Below are 16,726 nucleotides of genomic sequence, written 5' to 3'. Positions count from 1 at the left end.
CACGTCTACACAGTAATGTTTAGTGAAAGTATGTGTGGTAGACCATGTGGCTGCTCTACAAATATCTTCTAAGGGAATGTTACCTAGGAAAGCCATAGAGGCCCCCATCTTTCTGGTGGAGTGGGCTCTTGGTGGAACTGTGAGAGTGCGTTTAGCTTTAGCGTAACAGATCTGAATGCATTTCACGATCCACCTAGCGATCCCAGCTTTGGAGATAGCGTTTCCCTTGTGGTGTGAGGCAAATGCAACAAAGAGTTGCTTGGTCTTACGAAAATCTTTAGTCCTGTCAACGTAGTACATCAAGGCTCTTTTAACATCAAGGGTGTGGAGCATCCGCTCCGCCAGTGACTCTGGGTTTTGAAAAAACACTGGTAACTCAATTGTCTGGTTTATGTGGAATTGAGATACAACCTTGGGTAAGAATTTAGGGTTAGTGCGGAGCACCACCCTGTTAGCGTGTACTTGGAAGAAAGGTTCTTGGATGGTGAGCGCCTGCAACTCGCTAACCCTCCGTAGCGATGTAATTGCTACTAAGAAAGCAACCTTCCAAGTTAGAAACTGAAGCTCACAAGAGTGCAGTGGCTCAAAGGGAAGACCCATCAGCCTTGTAAGAACCACATTGAGGTTCCATTCCGGAGCTGGTGGTGTCCGTGGTGGAATGACTCTCTTGAGTCCTTCCAGAAAAGCCTTGATAGCAGGGACCTTAAAAAGTGATAGGTGTTGCCTATTCTGAAGGTATGCTGCCATCGCAGACAAATGAATGCGGATGGAAGAGTACGCCAAATTGCATTGGTACAGGTGGAACAGGTAGCAAATAATGTTTTGAATGGAAGCGTCCAGTGGGTCAATATCGTGGTTTGCACAGTATATGACAAACCGCTTCCATTTGGCCGCGTAACAAGCTCGAGTAGTGGGCTTCCTTGCCTCCCGAATGATGTCCATGCAATCGGGGGGAAGATTGAGGTAGCCAAACTCTAAGACTTCAGGAGCCAGATCGCCAGGTTGAGCTGTTGCGGATCTGGGTGCTGAATGTCGCCATGGCTCTGCGCCAGAAGGCTGGGAGTGAGATGAAGCCTTTGATGCGGTACCACGGAGAGTTCCAGAAACGTGGTGTACCATGGTTGGCGAGCCCACGTTGGAGCAACCAGGATGAGAGTCATCGAGTGCTGCCTGAGTTTGCGTGCCATCAGCGGTATCAGAGGTGCTGGGGAAAAGCGTACGCAAATCTGCCTGACCAGTTCATCCACATCGCATTGCCCTGCGATTGCGGGTGTGGGAACCTGGCGGCGAAGCTTTGGCATTTTGCGTTCTCCTTTGTGGCGAACAGGTCTATCTCTGGATGACCCCACCTTTGGAAGTACAGTTGGAGTACTGATGGATGTATCTCCCACTCGTGCATTTGGTGGCTGTGCCTGCTGAGCAGGTCCGCCATCTGGTTGTCTTTGCCCGGGAGATGCTCCGCCATGAGGAAGATGTTCCTCTGAATGGCCCACTTCCACATGCTCTGAGCCAGATGAGACAGCTGCGGAGAGTGTGTTCCTCCCTGCTTCTGAATGTAGTACATGGCCGTCATGTTGTCCGTCCGGATCAACATGACCTTGTTGCACAGATGTACTTTGAATGCCTTTAAGGCCATGAAGATTGCCATCAGTTCCAGAACGTTGATGTGCATCTTCCTCTGCTGTAGTGTCCATAGTCCCTGCACCGTGTAATGGAGTACATGCGCTCCCCATCCCTGGAGAGAAGCGTCCGTTGTCAGGATAATCTGTGGCACAGGCTTCTGGAACGGTCGGCCCTTGCAAAGGTTTTGTGGATTCCACCAATGCAGAGAGTTGAACACCCGACCGCTCACCAACACTAGGTCTGTTAGTTGCCCATGAGCCTGAGTCCACTGACGTGCCAGGCACTCCTGAAGCGGACGCATATGTAATCTCGCGTGCGGGACGATGGAGATGCAGGAGGCCATCATGCCTATCAACTGCATGAACACCTTCGCTGGAAGCGAGTGCTGAGGTCTGAATCGTTGGATCAGCGTTTGGATACTGGCGATTCTCACTGAGTTTGGCTGCGCAGTGGCTGCCAGTGTGTTTATTGTCGAGCCCAGATACTGCCGTACATGGGCGGGTTGGAGATGGGAGTTTGGATAGTTCAGCGAGAATCCCAGATCGTGCAGGAGATGAATGGTGCGGGACACGTGGTCGGCGCACTGCTGTTCTGTTTTTGCCTGAATGAGCCAGTCGTCCAGATAAGGATAGACGTGGACGTTCTGGCGTCGTAGATGCGCCGCCACAGTCGCCAGGCACTCTGTAAAGACTCTTGGCGCTGTGGTGACCCCGAACGGCAGAACCCTGAACTGGTAGTGCTGGTCTAGGATTGTGAATCTGAGATACTTCCTGTGGGAAGGATGCAGGGGGATATGAAAGTATGCATCTTTTAGATCCAACGTAGCCAGGAAGTCCCCCTGTTGAAGCAGAGGGAGTACCTGCTGTAACGTGAGCATATGGAAGTGCTCCGAGAGAATATACGAGTTGAGGGGCCTGAGGTCCAGGATGGGCCTGAGGGATCCGTCCTTTTTGGGGATTAGAAAATACAGGGAGTAAACCCCTGTTCCCCTTTCTTGCAGTGGAACGAGCTCTATTGCCCCTTTTTGCAGCATGACTGTAACCTCCTGCTGCAACAAGTGCAAGTGCTCGCCGGACATAGGAGGGCTTCTTGGAGGTATGTTTGGTGGAGTGGAAGTAAGTTCCAGACAGTAACCGTACTGGATAAGAGATCTGACCCACCTGTCCGTGGTGATGGATTTCCACGCGGGCAGGAACTGCTGGAGTCTCCCCCCGACCGGTGTTGTGTGGTCGGGGGGCAGTGACAAGACGTCACTGCTTGTTGGCGGTGGTGGACCTGGAGCTATTGTTTCCACGTCCCCTGCCCTTGAGGTTGTTGCCTCTGTAGCCACCTCTACCCTTGTTGGTGTATGAGGTCTGGGTATTGCCCTTATAGTACTGTGTGGATTGCTATGCCTGACCCCTTGAGGTGCCTCTGGTATTGGAGCGGCGAAAGGAACCACCCCGAAACTGCTGAGATTGGAGGGCCCCCATAGACTTGGCAGTGTCTGTGTCTTTTTTCATTTTTTCAAGTGTCGCATCCACCTCGGGGCCAAACAGGTGGTCAGGATTAACTGTTTGGTTCGGTATGGTTGTTTGTATATCTGGTTTAAAGCCTGATATCCGAAGCCATGCATGTCTTCTTAGCAACACACTAGTGTTGATTGCCCTGGAGGCAGTATCAGCCACATCTAGCGCACATTTTATGGAAGCGTTAGTGATTAGCTTGCCCTCCTGAATTAATATCTCCCCAGCCTCCTTGTACTGGTCAGGTAAGTGCTGCAACAGTGTCTCTAGGGTGTCATAGTGAGCCCTATCGTAGCGTGCAAGTAGGGCCTGCGTGTTTGAAATGCGCCAAATGTTAGCTGCCTGCGCAGCAATCCTTTTCCCTGAGGCCTCAAATATTTTCGACTCTTTGTCTGGGGGAGGAGCGTCACCAGTGGTCTGTGAATTCGCCCTCTTCCGAGCGTTGGATACAACCAAAGAGTCCAGTGGCAAGTGTCCCTTGATGTATGTTGGATCCGAGGGCGCTGCCTTATACTTTTTCTCAATTCGAGGATTGATGACACGCGCCCGGGTGGGCTCCTTGAAGACCTCCGGCGCGTGCTTTAGCACTCCTTTGAGCATTGGCAATGTCTTGACTGACTTCTCGGCCACTGAGAAAGTGTCAAACAAAAAATCCACATCCACAGGATCTGAGTGGAGCTCGACATCATGGTTAGCTGCGGCCCTCTCAATCAAGGCGTTGAAGGCTGCAGAGTCCTCCGTCGGTGAGGTCTTTGCCGCAAAGAGCTGCGGTTCCTGACCCGATTGTGGGTCGTCTGGGTCGGCTCTGGCCGACCAAGGCTCATGTTCCTCCTCCGGATCCGAGTACGCCGGATAGTTGTACTCGACCTCCTCTTCATCGTCACCCTCCCCCGCGTTGGAACGCGTTGGAGAACGTTCTACGTGCTTGGGAGACGAAGGCTCCATAGGGGCCGAAGCGCCCGTCGAGTCCTTCTTGTTTTTAAGAGGAATCCGAAAATGTTCCAACACCGGCTCTGTGGTGATTTTCCGTTTCAGGAGGGACAATTTCCCAGTATCGGCGTCGATGATGACCTCTCGGCGCTCCTCCTCCGCGAGTGGCTGGAGTCGAAGCTTCGACACCACCAATGACGCTTTGGACGTCGACATCGCCTTCGAGGGCACGTCCGCCCCCTGCTTCGGAGCGAAGGCTTTCGGCGTCGACTTTGGCGGCAGGGTGTAGCAGATAGGCGTTTGCACCTTTGCCGGCTTCGATGCGGTCTTCGGCTTCACGCCCTCCGGTTCGGGAACCACAGCGTCCTTCCGAATCCGTTGCAGGGACTCCGCGACCTTTTTCGCCAAGGTTGGAGAGGGCTCCGCTGGAGGCAGCGTCTTCGGAGCCGACACCGTGCCATCCTTGGCCCCGACGGCCGGAGCCGGCGCAGCCGGAGCTTTGGAATCGCCTTGACGCTTCTTCTGAGCCTTTTTCGGGCCATCGACCTCGACCATCTTCGGCGCCGACGCAGCGCGTCGGCCGTCTTTGCCTTCGGCGTCGACCCCGAGGCTTTGGGGTCGGCCATCTTGGCGTGGCTCTTCAAGTCGGCCATTTTGAGTTTCTTAGATGTTGACGCCTCCAGAGCCTTCTGTCCCACTAGTGGAGCTTTCACTTTCGGTTTCGAAACCGATGGTGTGGATCCAGATGGCTTCACTTTTGTTTTCTTTAACGGGAGTGGCGCATCAGAAATGTCCGTGGCCGGGCCGAGAGGCGGGGCTGCTGGACTATTAGCAAGGTCTTGGGTAAGGGCCGAAGGCGATCCCTCGACCTGGGCCGTATGTTGGGGGTTGACCCCTGAGTCAGTTTGAGGGTGCTCTTCCTCCGAGCTATCCCCCACGGTGGCAATGGCCCCATCGTCGTCCCCTACCTCGTCGCCGGCTTCATCAAATTCCTCATCTCCCGCGTCGTAGTCATCTCCCTCCGACGCAAGGCTAGAGTCCGAAACCTGAAAGACATTGTCGTCTCCTTCAAATTCTTCAAAGATGTTGTCCGGCGGGGGCGCCGGGGGTGCCGACAACTGGGCCTGGAGTCGAGCGGCCCGACGATGCTTTAGGGTCTTCTTGCACCGGAACTTTGAGCAGGCCATACACCTGGCCTCGTCATGGTCCGGTGATAAACACTTGTTGCACACAGGGTGCACGTCGAGGTGTGAATACTTGGAGGTGCACACCGGGCACCTCTTGAACGGAGTCCGTTCCATGTTCAGTAAATTGGAGCGTCGAGTAGGCCCGTCCGCGCCGACAGCACGCGGAGGGGCAGGAAGCGTTCGGAGCTGAGAAGGAAGACAAACCTGAACGAAAACAATACCGACGCCCAGCCTAAAGACCTTTTGGTCTCAAGTAGAAACTTAAACCACTCTCGGTCCCGACAGAGGGAACCGAAACACATCCGAACCCAATGGCGGAAAAAAACAATCTGGGGATGGAGGCGATGCCCATGCGCACTGTAGTCCAGGGGAGGAGCCAACTATCTCGTGATACTTCGAAGACTCTTCCAGGACAACAATGTGCAATCATCCGTACCCAACACTAGGCGGCGATCTATGCACAGATATGAATTCAGCAGCCCACATGCCTCGAACACATAGGCGTTACAGATTCACACCTCTTTACAGTTGCAGAATGCTTGTAACTTCTGCAAACCTTTTGATAATATCAAGTAGCAGGAATGGCAGTTTCAACTTTGGCTGTCAATACTAGAAAACTATCAGCATAGGCTGCCATTTTATATATCTGGTATCCAAACTAAATGCCCAAATTGACGACCTGAATGTGTTAGCATTCTTCATCAAGAGCAATAGGGGTGCACTGGACAGCATGAATTGTATCAGAGACCGTGGATGCCCAATCTAATGCCTCGACCTAGAGTAAAGGAATTCTAGAAAGTACAATTGACCTGTGACCTCTCCATTCAACAAGCATTGGCATAGCCAATAGGTCTCGCTTTTGGGGCCTTATACGTATTTAGTTATGCAGCACAATATCCTTGGTGCATCAACATCAACTGTTACATGGCTAAACACATCTAAGGTCCCAAAGGCAGGATCTATTGGCTAGGCCAATGCTTTGTTTTGTTGCTGTCTCACTGATGGTGTGGTATGCCCAGTTTACCTGGACCAGCATTTTAAGGTTATGACACGAGCAGGTGGTGTGAACAAGCATGGGCCGTGGCTGTCTTATCATAAAGTGCGGCAGGTTTCGTGGAGCTGCAGTTCTAAGTGAGTGTGGAAATCAAAGGGTGGACTATGGTAACCCAAATGATCAAAGGGATGAATTAGGTGAGCAGCCCAGGCAAGTTGTTTCCTTTAAGTGGTGGCTGGAGCAAGACCATTAGGGCGCAGTAAGGCTATCACAGTATAGAAGTGGCTGTGGAAAAGGCTTGATTGGGTGGGAAATTGACTGGGATTAGGCTGTCATTTACCAACAGAGGACTCTCAAACGAGTATCTTTCATGGGCACTGCGTTAGAGGTGTGCTGGCATGCCTCTTTCCTCTGTGGTGAAGTCAATGTATAGTGTAAAGATGGGTGCATAATCCTGCATTCAACACTGGCCTAAAGCAGGAGCCTCCCCACAAAATAAACAGAAATAATCCAAAAATGCACACTCCAATTTTTTAACGTGTTTGTCAATGTTTGTGGAGCCGTAGTAGTAGTGCTCCATTGTTGGAAGATCCCACATGACCCGAAGCATGCGATTTTGGGTATCACGGACGGGTTAAATGGGTCCAGGAATGAAAAACTATTTTAAACTACAGCGATGGTGGTGGCAAAGAGGGACATAGCTTCAGTCTGGAAAAATCATGACCCTTCCACTGTGGGGAAATGGCGGGAGCAGGGTTTGACTGGTGTGCTACGCAGGAGGGAGCACTGTATGCAGAGTGTGGCTGCCCCAAGAAGTACCGTAGGGTTTGGGGCCTAGCATAGTCTTGTAGGGGATGCTTCGAAATTGTCCTTTTGATTCTGTATGTAATTAACCCTGATGCCTCAGAAGTGAGACTCCTTGCTCGCATACGCGAAGAGATCCGACAGCTGTCAATGGATGTGGTTAAACTCCTCTGGCGTTCCTCTATCGCTAGGGTATACGGCTGGGGAGACAAGAATGGTTCCCTCCTCCATCGGCTAGCCACTTTCCCCAGAGCGAACCGTATAATCTCCGAAATCATAGATCGGGACGGTTAGATATGTAATTCCTCAGCCGAAATGGCTCAGGCCTTTGCTCAGTACTATCACCTGCTATACACAGCCCAGGCTCCCTCCCTATCTCTCACAGACATGTTGCGAATGGGAGGCTGTCAACTTCCTCGTTTAGACTCGGTCGGTCAGGAGGACCTGGACCGCCTCATCACCCGTGAAGAGATTGGGGAGGCGATTGCGCTTGTTTCGTCCAGCAAGATGCCGGGTCCGGATGGCCTCCCCCAGGGATATTATGCCCTGTTCCACGACATATTGACCCCGCACCTTGCCCAGTTATTCCACGAGGCGGTGGAGAAGGGCTTCCTTTCCGTCAAAGACTGATGTAGCAACCATTGTGGTCCTCCCTAAATCCCAGCCGCCCTCGCCTGGGTGCGCGGACTATCGTTCCATCTCACTTATTAATACAGAGCTGAAGCTGTATGACATGATCCTCGCTCTACGCCTCAAACTCCACTTACATACGTTGGTCCATTCTGATCAATGAGGGTTCATGCCCTCACGGGGTTCCCGGCATTGCCTGCGGAGACTTCACTCCACCCTGGCCCATCGCAACCTAATCACCCCCTATCTCGCTCTCCTTCTGGTAGATTTTGAGAAGGCCTTTGATTAAGTGGATTGGGGTTTTTTAGATGATGCCCTGGCAGAGTTGGGTTTTGGACCCCGCTTTCGGGGTTTCGTTCGCGTGCTGTACGCTCATCCATGGGCGCGTATCTTGGTGTATGGGGTTCTATCTGAACCCTTCCAGGTCTGCAGGGGCACGAGGCAGGGCTGCCCCATCTCTCCCCTGCTCTTCGCTCTGGTGATAGAGCCTCTGGCGGCCCTGATACGCTCTTGTCGACATGTGCAGGGCTGGGAGTGCAGATAAAATCGCCCTTTATGCGGACGATGTCCTGATTTACTTGGCCAACCCTGCAAGTTTGGGGCCCCACTATCTCTGGATCCTCCGGTCTTTTGAACAAGCCTTCGGCTTAATCCAGATAAATCGATGTTGGTCCCTCTTCATGTCTCCAGGGAATGCTTCGAATGGCAGTTCACCATACAGCTCCGCCGGCAGTCCTTCAAGTACTTAGGGATCTTGGTGACCTTACTCCCTGAACTCAGCTGGGCTCTCAATGTCACACCCCTGGTGAAGCGGGCCAAGGCAGACCTGTTGAAGTGGCAACCATTGCCCCTGAACCCCATGGGAAGAATCACGCTTTTTAAAATGAGGATTCTTCCCCGGATCCTCTACATGCTTCAGAATACCCCCCTCATTCTTCCGAGAGCGTGGTTCCGCGAGCTTGACAGCCTGGCTTCCAGATTCCACTGGGGGAAGGGCAGGAACCCGTGCTTCACTTTTAACATTAAAAGTGAAGCACGGGTGCAGCGATTATAGCAAAAGTAAAGAAATAGATTTTTTTCTATTCCTTTACTTTTACTATAATCGCGGCACCCGCGCTTTACTTTTAACATTAAAAGTGAAGCGCGGGTGCCGCAATTATAATGACCCGTGAAAGACAGATGGCGGCCGCGTGCGTGCACGCTCGCGTGAACACAAAGCTAGGCCAGTCAAAGCGTGGGGCAGCAGCACTTTTAAAACCCACCTACAAAATGTCTTGCAGAGCAGCGCATGCGCTGACTCAGCTAGACCTAAAAACACAGCCCTTTTTGTGCATCCCTGCTTCACCCTCCCTGATCCCGGGTTGCCTGCACTACTCACGATAGAACACCATTTGTGCTACATAACTCAAATATATAGAAAGGGCAAAACATTGCAGAGCTTTTTTCAAGTACGCCCACTCTTCAAATTACAACATTCAATGTATTTAGCTGAATTATTTCATCGAGTGGGAGGGATGTGAGTCTTTCATTGAGTGAGATCGAAGTGATCAAGCCAATTCGTCAGTTTAGTAAAGTACATCACCAAAGTAGGTGACCAGAACGAAAAGTTGGTCAGGGGCCGGAACAAGAGCTGGTGTAGGAATGGCAAATGGCTGGGATGGAGGTGGAGAAAAGATTGCTTATTCGCTGGGAAAGATGAGCGCAAACCATAACAGACAAGAAAATAGAGGATTGGAGAGGCAAAAGAGACAGATGGCAATGAGATATTGATATGAAAGTATGCCTTGAAGGAAGGGTGGCTTAGGACTAATGAGTGCTATGGAGGGAAAGCAAGGCAGGGCTGACAAGAGATCAATTGGAAATGGCGAGCATGGAAGAGACAGTGTGTGAGAGGGTGTTTATGAGGAATAAACACAATCATCAGTTGATATTGGGTGCCAGGGGCACAAAGCATGCAAGAGACTGATTGCTGGAAATACAGACAGATACGAATGCAGAATGCAAAAAATAACCAGAGTACAAAATAGACAGTGGGTGATTTAGGTAAAGATTAACCGCATCGATGCTGCGGCGATTTTTGCGCTGTGCGGCTGTTTTCCCTTTTCCGCGATACATGACGAGCTCAGCTCGTCATCAGCACACGCCACCCGTGGGTGATGGCGAGCTGAGTTCGTCAACAGCATCGAAAGGGTTAATAACATATATGGTATAACAAAACCAATGTATGAGTAAGAGATGGGCTAGAGAATGAGTGAGACAGAGTTACTTGTAGAAATACAGGACATGATAGAAAGACCATGAGGCACAAGCTTGCAAGACAGTAAATCAATGATGAGCACAGACAGAACAATTGAGGAATCAAATCAAACAGAGTGAGAGAGCATGCAAGAGTCTGTGAAGAACTAAGGTTCTAATTTGATCTTGGCGGATGTCCCGTTTCTCCGCCAAGGTGACAGAGTAAATTATTCTGTCACCCTGGTGGTGGTACCAACTGCCAGATTTCTTTTTTTTTTGATAAACACATTTTTATTGGTTTTTAACAAAGTACCAGCAAAACAGCAGGATTCCATGATTACAGATGGATGCATGCACCAAACTAGACAATCTAAGGTTAATTACATACAGAATCAAAAGGACAATTTCGAAGCATCCCCCACAAGACTATGCCAACCACTTCCCCCAAACCCTACGGTACTTCTTGGGGCGGCCACGCGCTGCACACAGTGTTCCCTCCTGAGTTGAGCACCAGTCAATCCCTGCTCCCGCCATTTCCCCACAGTGTGAGGGTCATGATTTTTCCAGACAGAAGCTATGTCCCTCTTCGCCACCACCATTGCTGTAGTGTAAAATAAGTTTTCATTCCTGGACCCATCCAACCCGTCCGTGATACCCAAATTCGCATGCTTCGGGTCATGTGGGATCTCCAACTCCAGTGCCTCAGGGAGCTCCTACTCAATGTCCCCCCAGAACCGCGCCAAGTGTGGGCACGACCATACCATATGGAAAAAAGTCAGCTGGCTAGTGGCTACATCTCGTGCAGGCGGAGGTCGGTTGTAACCCCGCGCGGTGCAGGCGTGCTGGCATCAAATAGGCAGCATGTAAGAAGTAAATGTTGTACCATACGCAGTCTGGCCGAGGCTGTGACCGTCCTGGGCGCCATAAGGGCATCGCGCCAGTCTTCCTCCTCCAGGGAGCCCACCCACTCCTCCCACTGGGTCCGCAGCCGATCAAGCGAGGTGGGAGTGTTGTTAATGAGTGTCCAGTAAATGCGGGAGATACCTCCCCTCCCCAGGTCCCCCGGCAGGATTTGTGCCTCAGGCGGGCTGTGGTCTGGGAGATGTGTACCAGTTGTGAGGTGCATTCGAAGGGCGTGGCGCAGCTGTAAATATCTGTAAAACTGCGAGTGATGCAGAGAGTGTCTAGCTGAAGGTCGTGAAAGGAGCGCATGTGGTCACCCACCCAGACGTCACCCAGCTGAGAAATACCTATTAGGTCCCACGACTGGAAGCCCTGTAGCCCATTGACTTCCCTGAGCCAGGTAAAGTTGTGTCAGCGTGCGAGTCCATTTGGTGTGGCGGAGCGTGGCCCGCCAGGCCAAGAACACAGAACGCGTCACTTACGGCAGGCAAGAGAGGACAGGCACCCCGTACATCATCGATAGGAGGTTGGACAAGCCCAACTCACTGAGTTCCAACCTGTAGGCCAGATCGGACCATTCCCCATTAAACCAGTCATGCAGTGAAAGCAAACGCGTGGCCAGGTAATAGAGATATAAATGTGTCATCCCTAACCCCCCATCAAAAGAAGGGATCTGGCAGATGCGCAGGGCCAATCGGGACCTGCCCTTCCCCTAAAGGAATCTGGAAGCCAGGCTGTCAAGCTCGCGGAACCACGCTCTCTTAGTTAATTGCAAACAAAAAAGATGGTTTAATTCAGATTGTTCAGGTACAGGGTGTACCAAACACATAGCCTTCTGGACCCTCACTGCAAGGCAATGTCATGAAAAAAAGTCAAAGTGATGTGATCCCTCGGGCAAAGAGACAGTGCCAGTCTTGAAGCATTGTTATGATTTAACTGTCAGTTATGGATGGAATATATAGTTAAATCCAGGTAGATTTGTACCCACCACTGTTTGGGAGTATTAAATAGAAGCAACATCGGTTTCACCAGGGATTTCAATTTGATATGACGATTGTTGGCAACAGTAATGATGATAATGATGGCTTTGGGCAAAGGCAATATGATGGCCCTGGGCGTGTCAGGTTGGAATTTAGAGTGGGTTCCAGGATGGCGTGCAGTTTATTTGGGGACTGGCTACAGTGTTGTCACCACCTCTGGTGCCCAGTTGCGGTTCTCCAAGTACTGGGCACTTTGGACAGAAGATGCATAGTGGAGATGCTGTTTTGATTTCTAGCTCTCGGAGGGGTGCGGTGGGTGGGAGGGGAGCGGCCAGACATGGGACACACAATGCAGGCTTGGCTATGCTGGCCTGGCCAGGTAAGGGAACATGGTACTATAGGGAAGTGGGGGAGGCATGCTGCTGCTGGTGCTGGAACAGGCAGGATTGGGGCCTGGGGAGTCAGCTAATGGGAAACAGCCTAAGCCACTTAGTGTAAAGGCGCAAGCAGGAAAGTGCAGGAATGTGTTAGTGAGCATGTAGTGTCAGTGGGTATTCAGAGAGAGGCACAGCAAGGGAAGGAGGTAGGAAAGGGTGCCAGAGAACTCATATCAGAGGGCTACGGATATGTTTCCTGCACAAGACCAATGAAGACAGGTTGGCTATTTGTAGCAGGAGATTACTGGCCCCGTAAGGATTGGAGGCATAGATTAATAGGGTCGAGGAGAGACAGTCTAGTAAGGGAAGTGGCAAACAGGCTGCAGATAAGGGGTGCTGGGGAACACATGCCTGCTATGGAGTAACACAGGATAGGACATGGATTGACTTTCTTCTTGTCAGAGTGTGGCGCCACCCAGGACTTGGGGTTACGGGGATGCGCCTGGAGGTGGGGGCGTGGCCAAAAGTGAGAAGAGGGGCCACAACCACTTTTTCGGTGATACTCCAACTGCAAGTTAGAAGGAACAGGTGGCTAGTAAGGTGGGGACTAAAGCTGCATGATGTGATTGATCGATTCGTTTGATTAACCGATTAATGATATTTGTATAGCGCAAAGAGCTACTTCCTAAGAAGTGCCCCAGCACTAAAGAAGAGCACATAATCCTGTTGCATTAGCTGCTTCACAAATAAGATGGAGGATGCATACCCGGAAAACGGCACAGGTTAATACCCTCTTTTATGACTAAATAGATACATGTTTATCTGCTTCCTGAATTTCAGGACACCCAGACGACAGCATCCCTGTATGACTTTCTTAAATCTTTCTTCAATCTGTGGGGGTCACAATTATGCTGCTATTTGAAGATCTCAGTTCTGCAAGGGATATATGGTAAAAAGATGGAATTCAGATATGTCAGAGTGAGAGTGTCAGAGTGAAAAAGGCAGGAATGTCAGAGTGCAATTTTACAGATTGTGGGCGCTACAGGGGAAAAGAGAGGTAGTAAAGCCGAGGAGGATTTTGCCTTTTTTCAGGGTGGGTGGGGGCGGGGCTGAATCCTGCAAATCGAGAATTACAGCACTTTCTACAGTGCGCATGTCAAATTGGCTGGCCGTCTTGCGACTGTCAACCCGACATTAGTACAGTAGACCCAGCAACCCAATAGCTGTGAAACAGCCTGAGGATTGCTGGCACAGGCCCCTATACTCAAAATGAGCACTGGGTGAGCCTGCTCCCACCAATCTTGGAGCTGCTTTCACAGCATGAGAGCAGCTCCAGGATTGGTTAGAGTTGCGTTCCACAAGCAGGAAGGAAGTCTTTCCTTTTCCTGCTCGTGGACAGCAAGCAGAAGTGCTGCATCGATGGAGCTCCCAAATTAATGGCGAGTTGTGAACCTTTGTACCCCACAATTCTTTTTAAGCTAGCTGCCACGGGTAGAGAATATGGTAATGGTGTGGGCAAAAGACAGAAAGATGTCTCAGAAAATCAATATTAATCACTGAAATATGTTGTTATCTGCCCATCATGAGTTCAAATCACAACAAGGCCAGCTCAGCCTTGCACCCATGCTATGTTAGTAAACTGAGTATTGTTACATTGAGTAACTCTATCGCTAGGTCTTTATAGCACTTATAAATGTCGGAAGTGCAGTATGAACCACTATAAAAATAGGTCATTCTAAATGGGTTTTTTGGTTCATGCAGAGGTTGGTGAGATTCATTACCAGTATGTAGCAGCAGTACAAGAAGAAGTGCTCTGGTTCTGGGAATGTGGCAGAATAGGGAGCTTTAAGCTTGGGTGGATGAACAAAATGTGAAAATGTGAAAGACAAAAATGGAGCACTGGGATATACAAAGCAGGTGTGAAAAACAAAGTTTGGGAGAGAAAACGAGCATGTGAGAGACATTAAGCAGGGCGTGGAATGCAAGCAAAGGAAGCCTGCACTGGAGTGAGACAGAGCATGGTAGAGTATATTCAAGAAAGACAACTGGTGCAGGCTTCAGCATGAAACCCAGGGGCACCGACCAGACCTGCAGCAAAACATAGAAGCGCAAACTGACACACACACTGAACTATCTCTGGCTATACAAAGTAGAAAGGGCGGATTCCAGGACAGATCTTACCTGGCTAAAGAGATGAGATAACACTGTTTCAGGTAAAGAGCTTGTGAGGCCAGAGAGCTGAAAAATGAGAAATAAAAAATAGTTAGCAATGGGGAACACAACTACAAAATTGTTACAGTTTTCAGCACCACAGACTGCTCCTGCTACAGAAAAGCATGCAGTGCTCGAGATAAAGACTAGAAGAACAAAGTACTTACATGAGGTAACGCTCCTTCTGGTGAATACTCTACTTAGCAGCACACGCTTTAGCTTGTGATTCTCCTCAGACACCACACTGGATCTGGAAAACTATTTGTGACAGCTCCTGAACACGACCTGAGGGAGCCATTGGACTCCGTCCACCACCGAACAGCACAACCTGGAGCCCCACATAACTGCCACCACTGCGTGCTCAAGTCAGTTTATTCAATGACATTTTCTGCCCCATCTGACATGGAGCACAACTGAAAAACCGAAGATATTGACCTGTGCCTGTCCTGACTTGGAACCTTATTACTTCTGAAAAGTTTACTCCACAGTCTGGGGAGGAGAAGGAGGAGGAATCCACAGTTAAAATATCCACCAGAAAGAGCGTTACATAAATAACTTGTTTATTCTGATGGCTACTTCTAAATGCAGATGCCTCAGCTTGTGACTCCATACCAGTGCAATTCCCCCTCAAGGAGGTGGGTCTAAGGAGAACACTTTGCACCAGGAAGGCCTAGAGGACTGTGCGGGCAAAATTACTCGACACAGTAGTGCCTGGTGAAGGTGTGGCAGATGTCCAACACTTCATGATAGGGCCCTGGTAGCAGCCTTGGCCCTGGAAGAGTGAACATGAGTGCATAAGGCCCACATTGATAGGACTAAGGTCCGATCAATGTTAAAACTAAGGACCCTTTTAGGATCCAACCGGTGAGGCCTCTTCTTCTCGGTAGGGGGATGTGTTGAAGAGAAGAGCTCAGGAAGTTTGATGATATGCCTCAAATGAAAAGGTCTTCCTTTTGGAAGAAAGGATACACTTGTCAAAGAACCAATTTGTAAGGTAAAAGGTGGTATGCAGAGGCTGGACTGAAAATGCCTGCAACTCAGTGATGTGATGCACAGAATGAGAAACATGCTTTTCATAGTTAAGAGCCTCAGGGAACAACAGTACAGAATGTAAAATGGAGCACACATCAAAAAAGCAAGATCCACATTCAGATTCCACTGAGGCATAATGAAGGAAGTGGAGTAAATGTGTGAAAGCCCTTTCAAAAAACACAAAGAAGGCAAATCAGACTAAGTAAGCCGAAAAAGCCAATAAGTAGCTTTCAAAAGTACCTACAGTAAAACCTTGCTGGGCCAAAGACAGAACACACACAATGAAATCAGATTGTTTAGCCGGTAGAAGGTCAACCTGCCTCTACTTGCCCCAATTGACAAATTTAGACCAACTGCCAGAATAGATAAACTTGATGGATAGACAATGAGAAGCCAAACTGGCATCCACCGCTTCCAATCGTTCAGTTGAACCACTCAATATCCATGCATCGGGGGTGTAGAATATGGAGATTCGTACACAGGACTCTGCCTTGCTCCAGTTCACCCAAAGAGGGAGGGCATATGCTGCGATTTAGGAGCTTTGAGTAACAGACCCTCCAATCCCAGTCCAGGAATTTTGTAAACTATGGCCTTGTTCATGCCTTGTGGGATCAGCTCCAGAGTAGGAAACGCATAGAGGAGACTTAAGCCCTGTTAAAAACAGAATGCATCTCCTAGGGAAAAACTCAAGGACGCAAGCGTGAGCATTGCATATTCTCAGAGGTAGCAAATAGATCTACCACAGATGTACCACCCCACTAGGTGAAAATCTGTTATACCTCCATATTTAGACACCACTCATGACTGGCAAGATGTTGTATGTGGAGCTGGTCTGCTCTGATATTGAGGAAACCTGACAGGAGAACGACTGTCAGGGAGATCCCACAAGGTTTTAGCCTCAGGGCCTTCAGACAGAGTGCATGAGACCAAGCTCCTCTCTGCCTGTGGTTATGTTATCCATGAGGACTTCGACTGACTGCCCCTGATGAAAGGAAGAAAACGGTGAAAAGGACTTTGGGGCTGCTGTGACTAGGAAGGACCTTATAAAAGGAATCCTCTGTCCAGACAGAAAGTGGGATGTAGTCTCACTGATGGAGAACCTTAGCGCCGCGTTCGACACTGTGGCACATTCCATCTTGCTACAGTGTCAGGACAAGGTCGGGGTGAAAGGGGCAGCGTTGAAATGGATTTATTCATTTCTCACTGGCCGGGGTTTCCAAGTGAGGCAGGGTGACCACTACTCGGAGCGAATTCCTTTGGACCAGGGGGTGCCGCAGGGCTCGTCCCTGAGTCCAACACTCTTCAATCTTTATGT

The 16,726-nt window shown here is 50.0% G+C and overlaps 1 protein-coding gene across 8 annotated transcripts in view; it reads right to left on the bottom strand.

Annotated features, from left to right (window-relative positions):
• The window catches only part of NDRG4 (NDRG family member 4), an 888,963-nt gene that overhangs the window by 95,445 nt on the left and 776,792 nt on the right, over window positions 1-16,726 (bottom strand). For all 8 annotated transcript variants that reach the window (XM_086947800.1, XM_086947798.1, XM_086947797.1 and 5 more), the window contains one exon: window positions 14,350-14,406. In XM_086947800.1, the coding sequence (XP_086803926.1) occupies window positions 14,350-14,406 (57 nt within the window). The remainder of the gene's footprint in view (window positions 1-14,349; window positions 14,407-16,726) is intronic.

The sequence above is a fragment of the Lissotriton vulgaris genome, chromosome 12 (assembly GCF_964263255.1).
Source record: "Lissotriton vulgaris chromosome 12, aLisVul1.2, whole genome shotgun sequence".
Lineage (NCBI taxonomy): Eukaryota > Metazoa > Chordata > Amphibia > Caudata > Salamandridae > Lissotriton > Lissotriton vulgaris.
The sequence above is the reverse complement of the archived record's forward strand: the minus strand, read 5'-3'. Positions and strand labels throughout refer to the sequence as shown.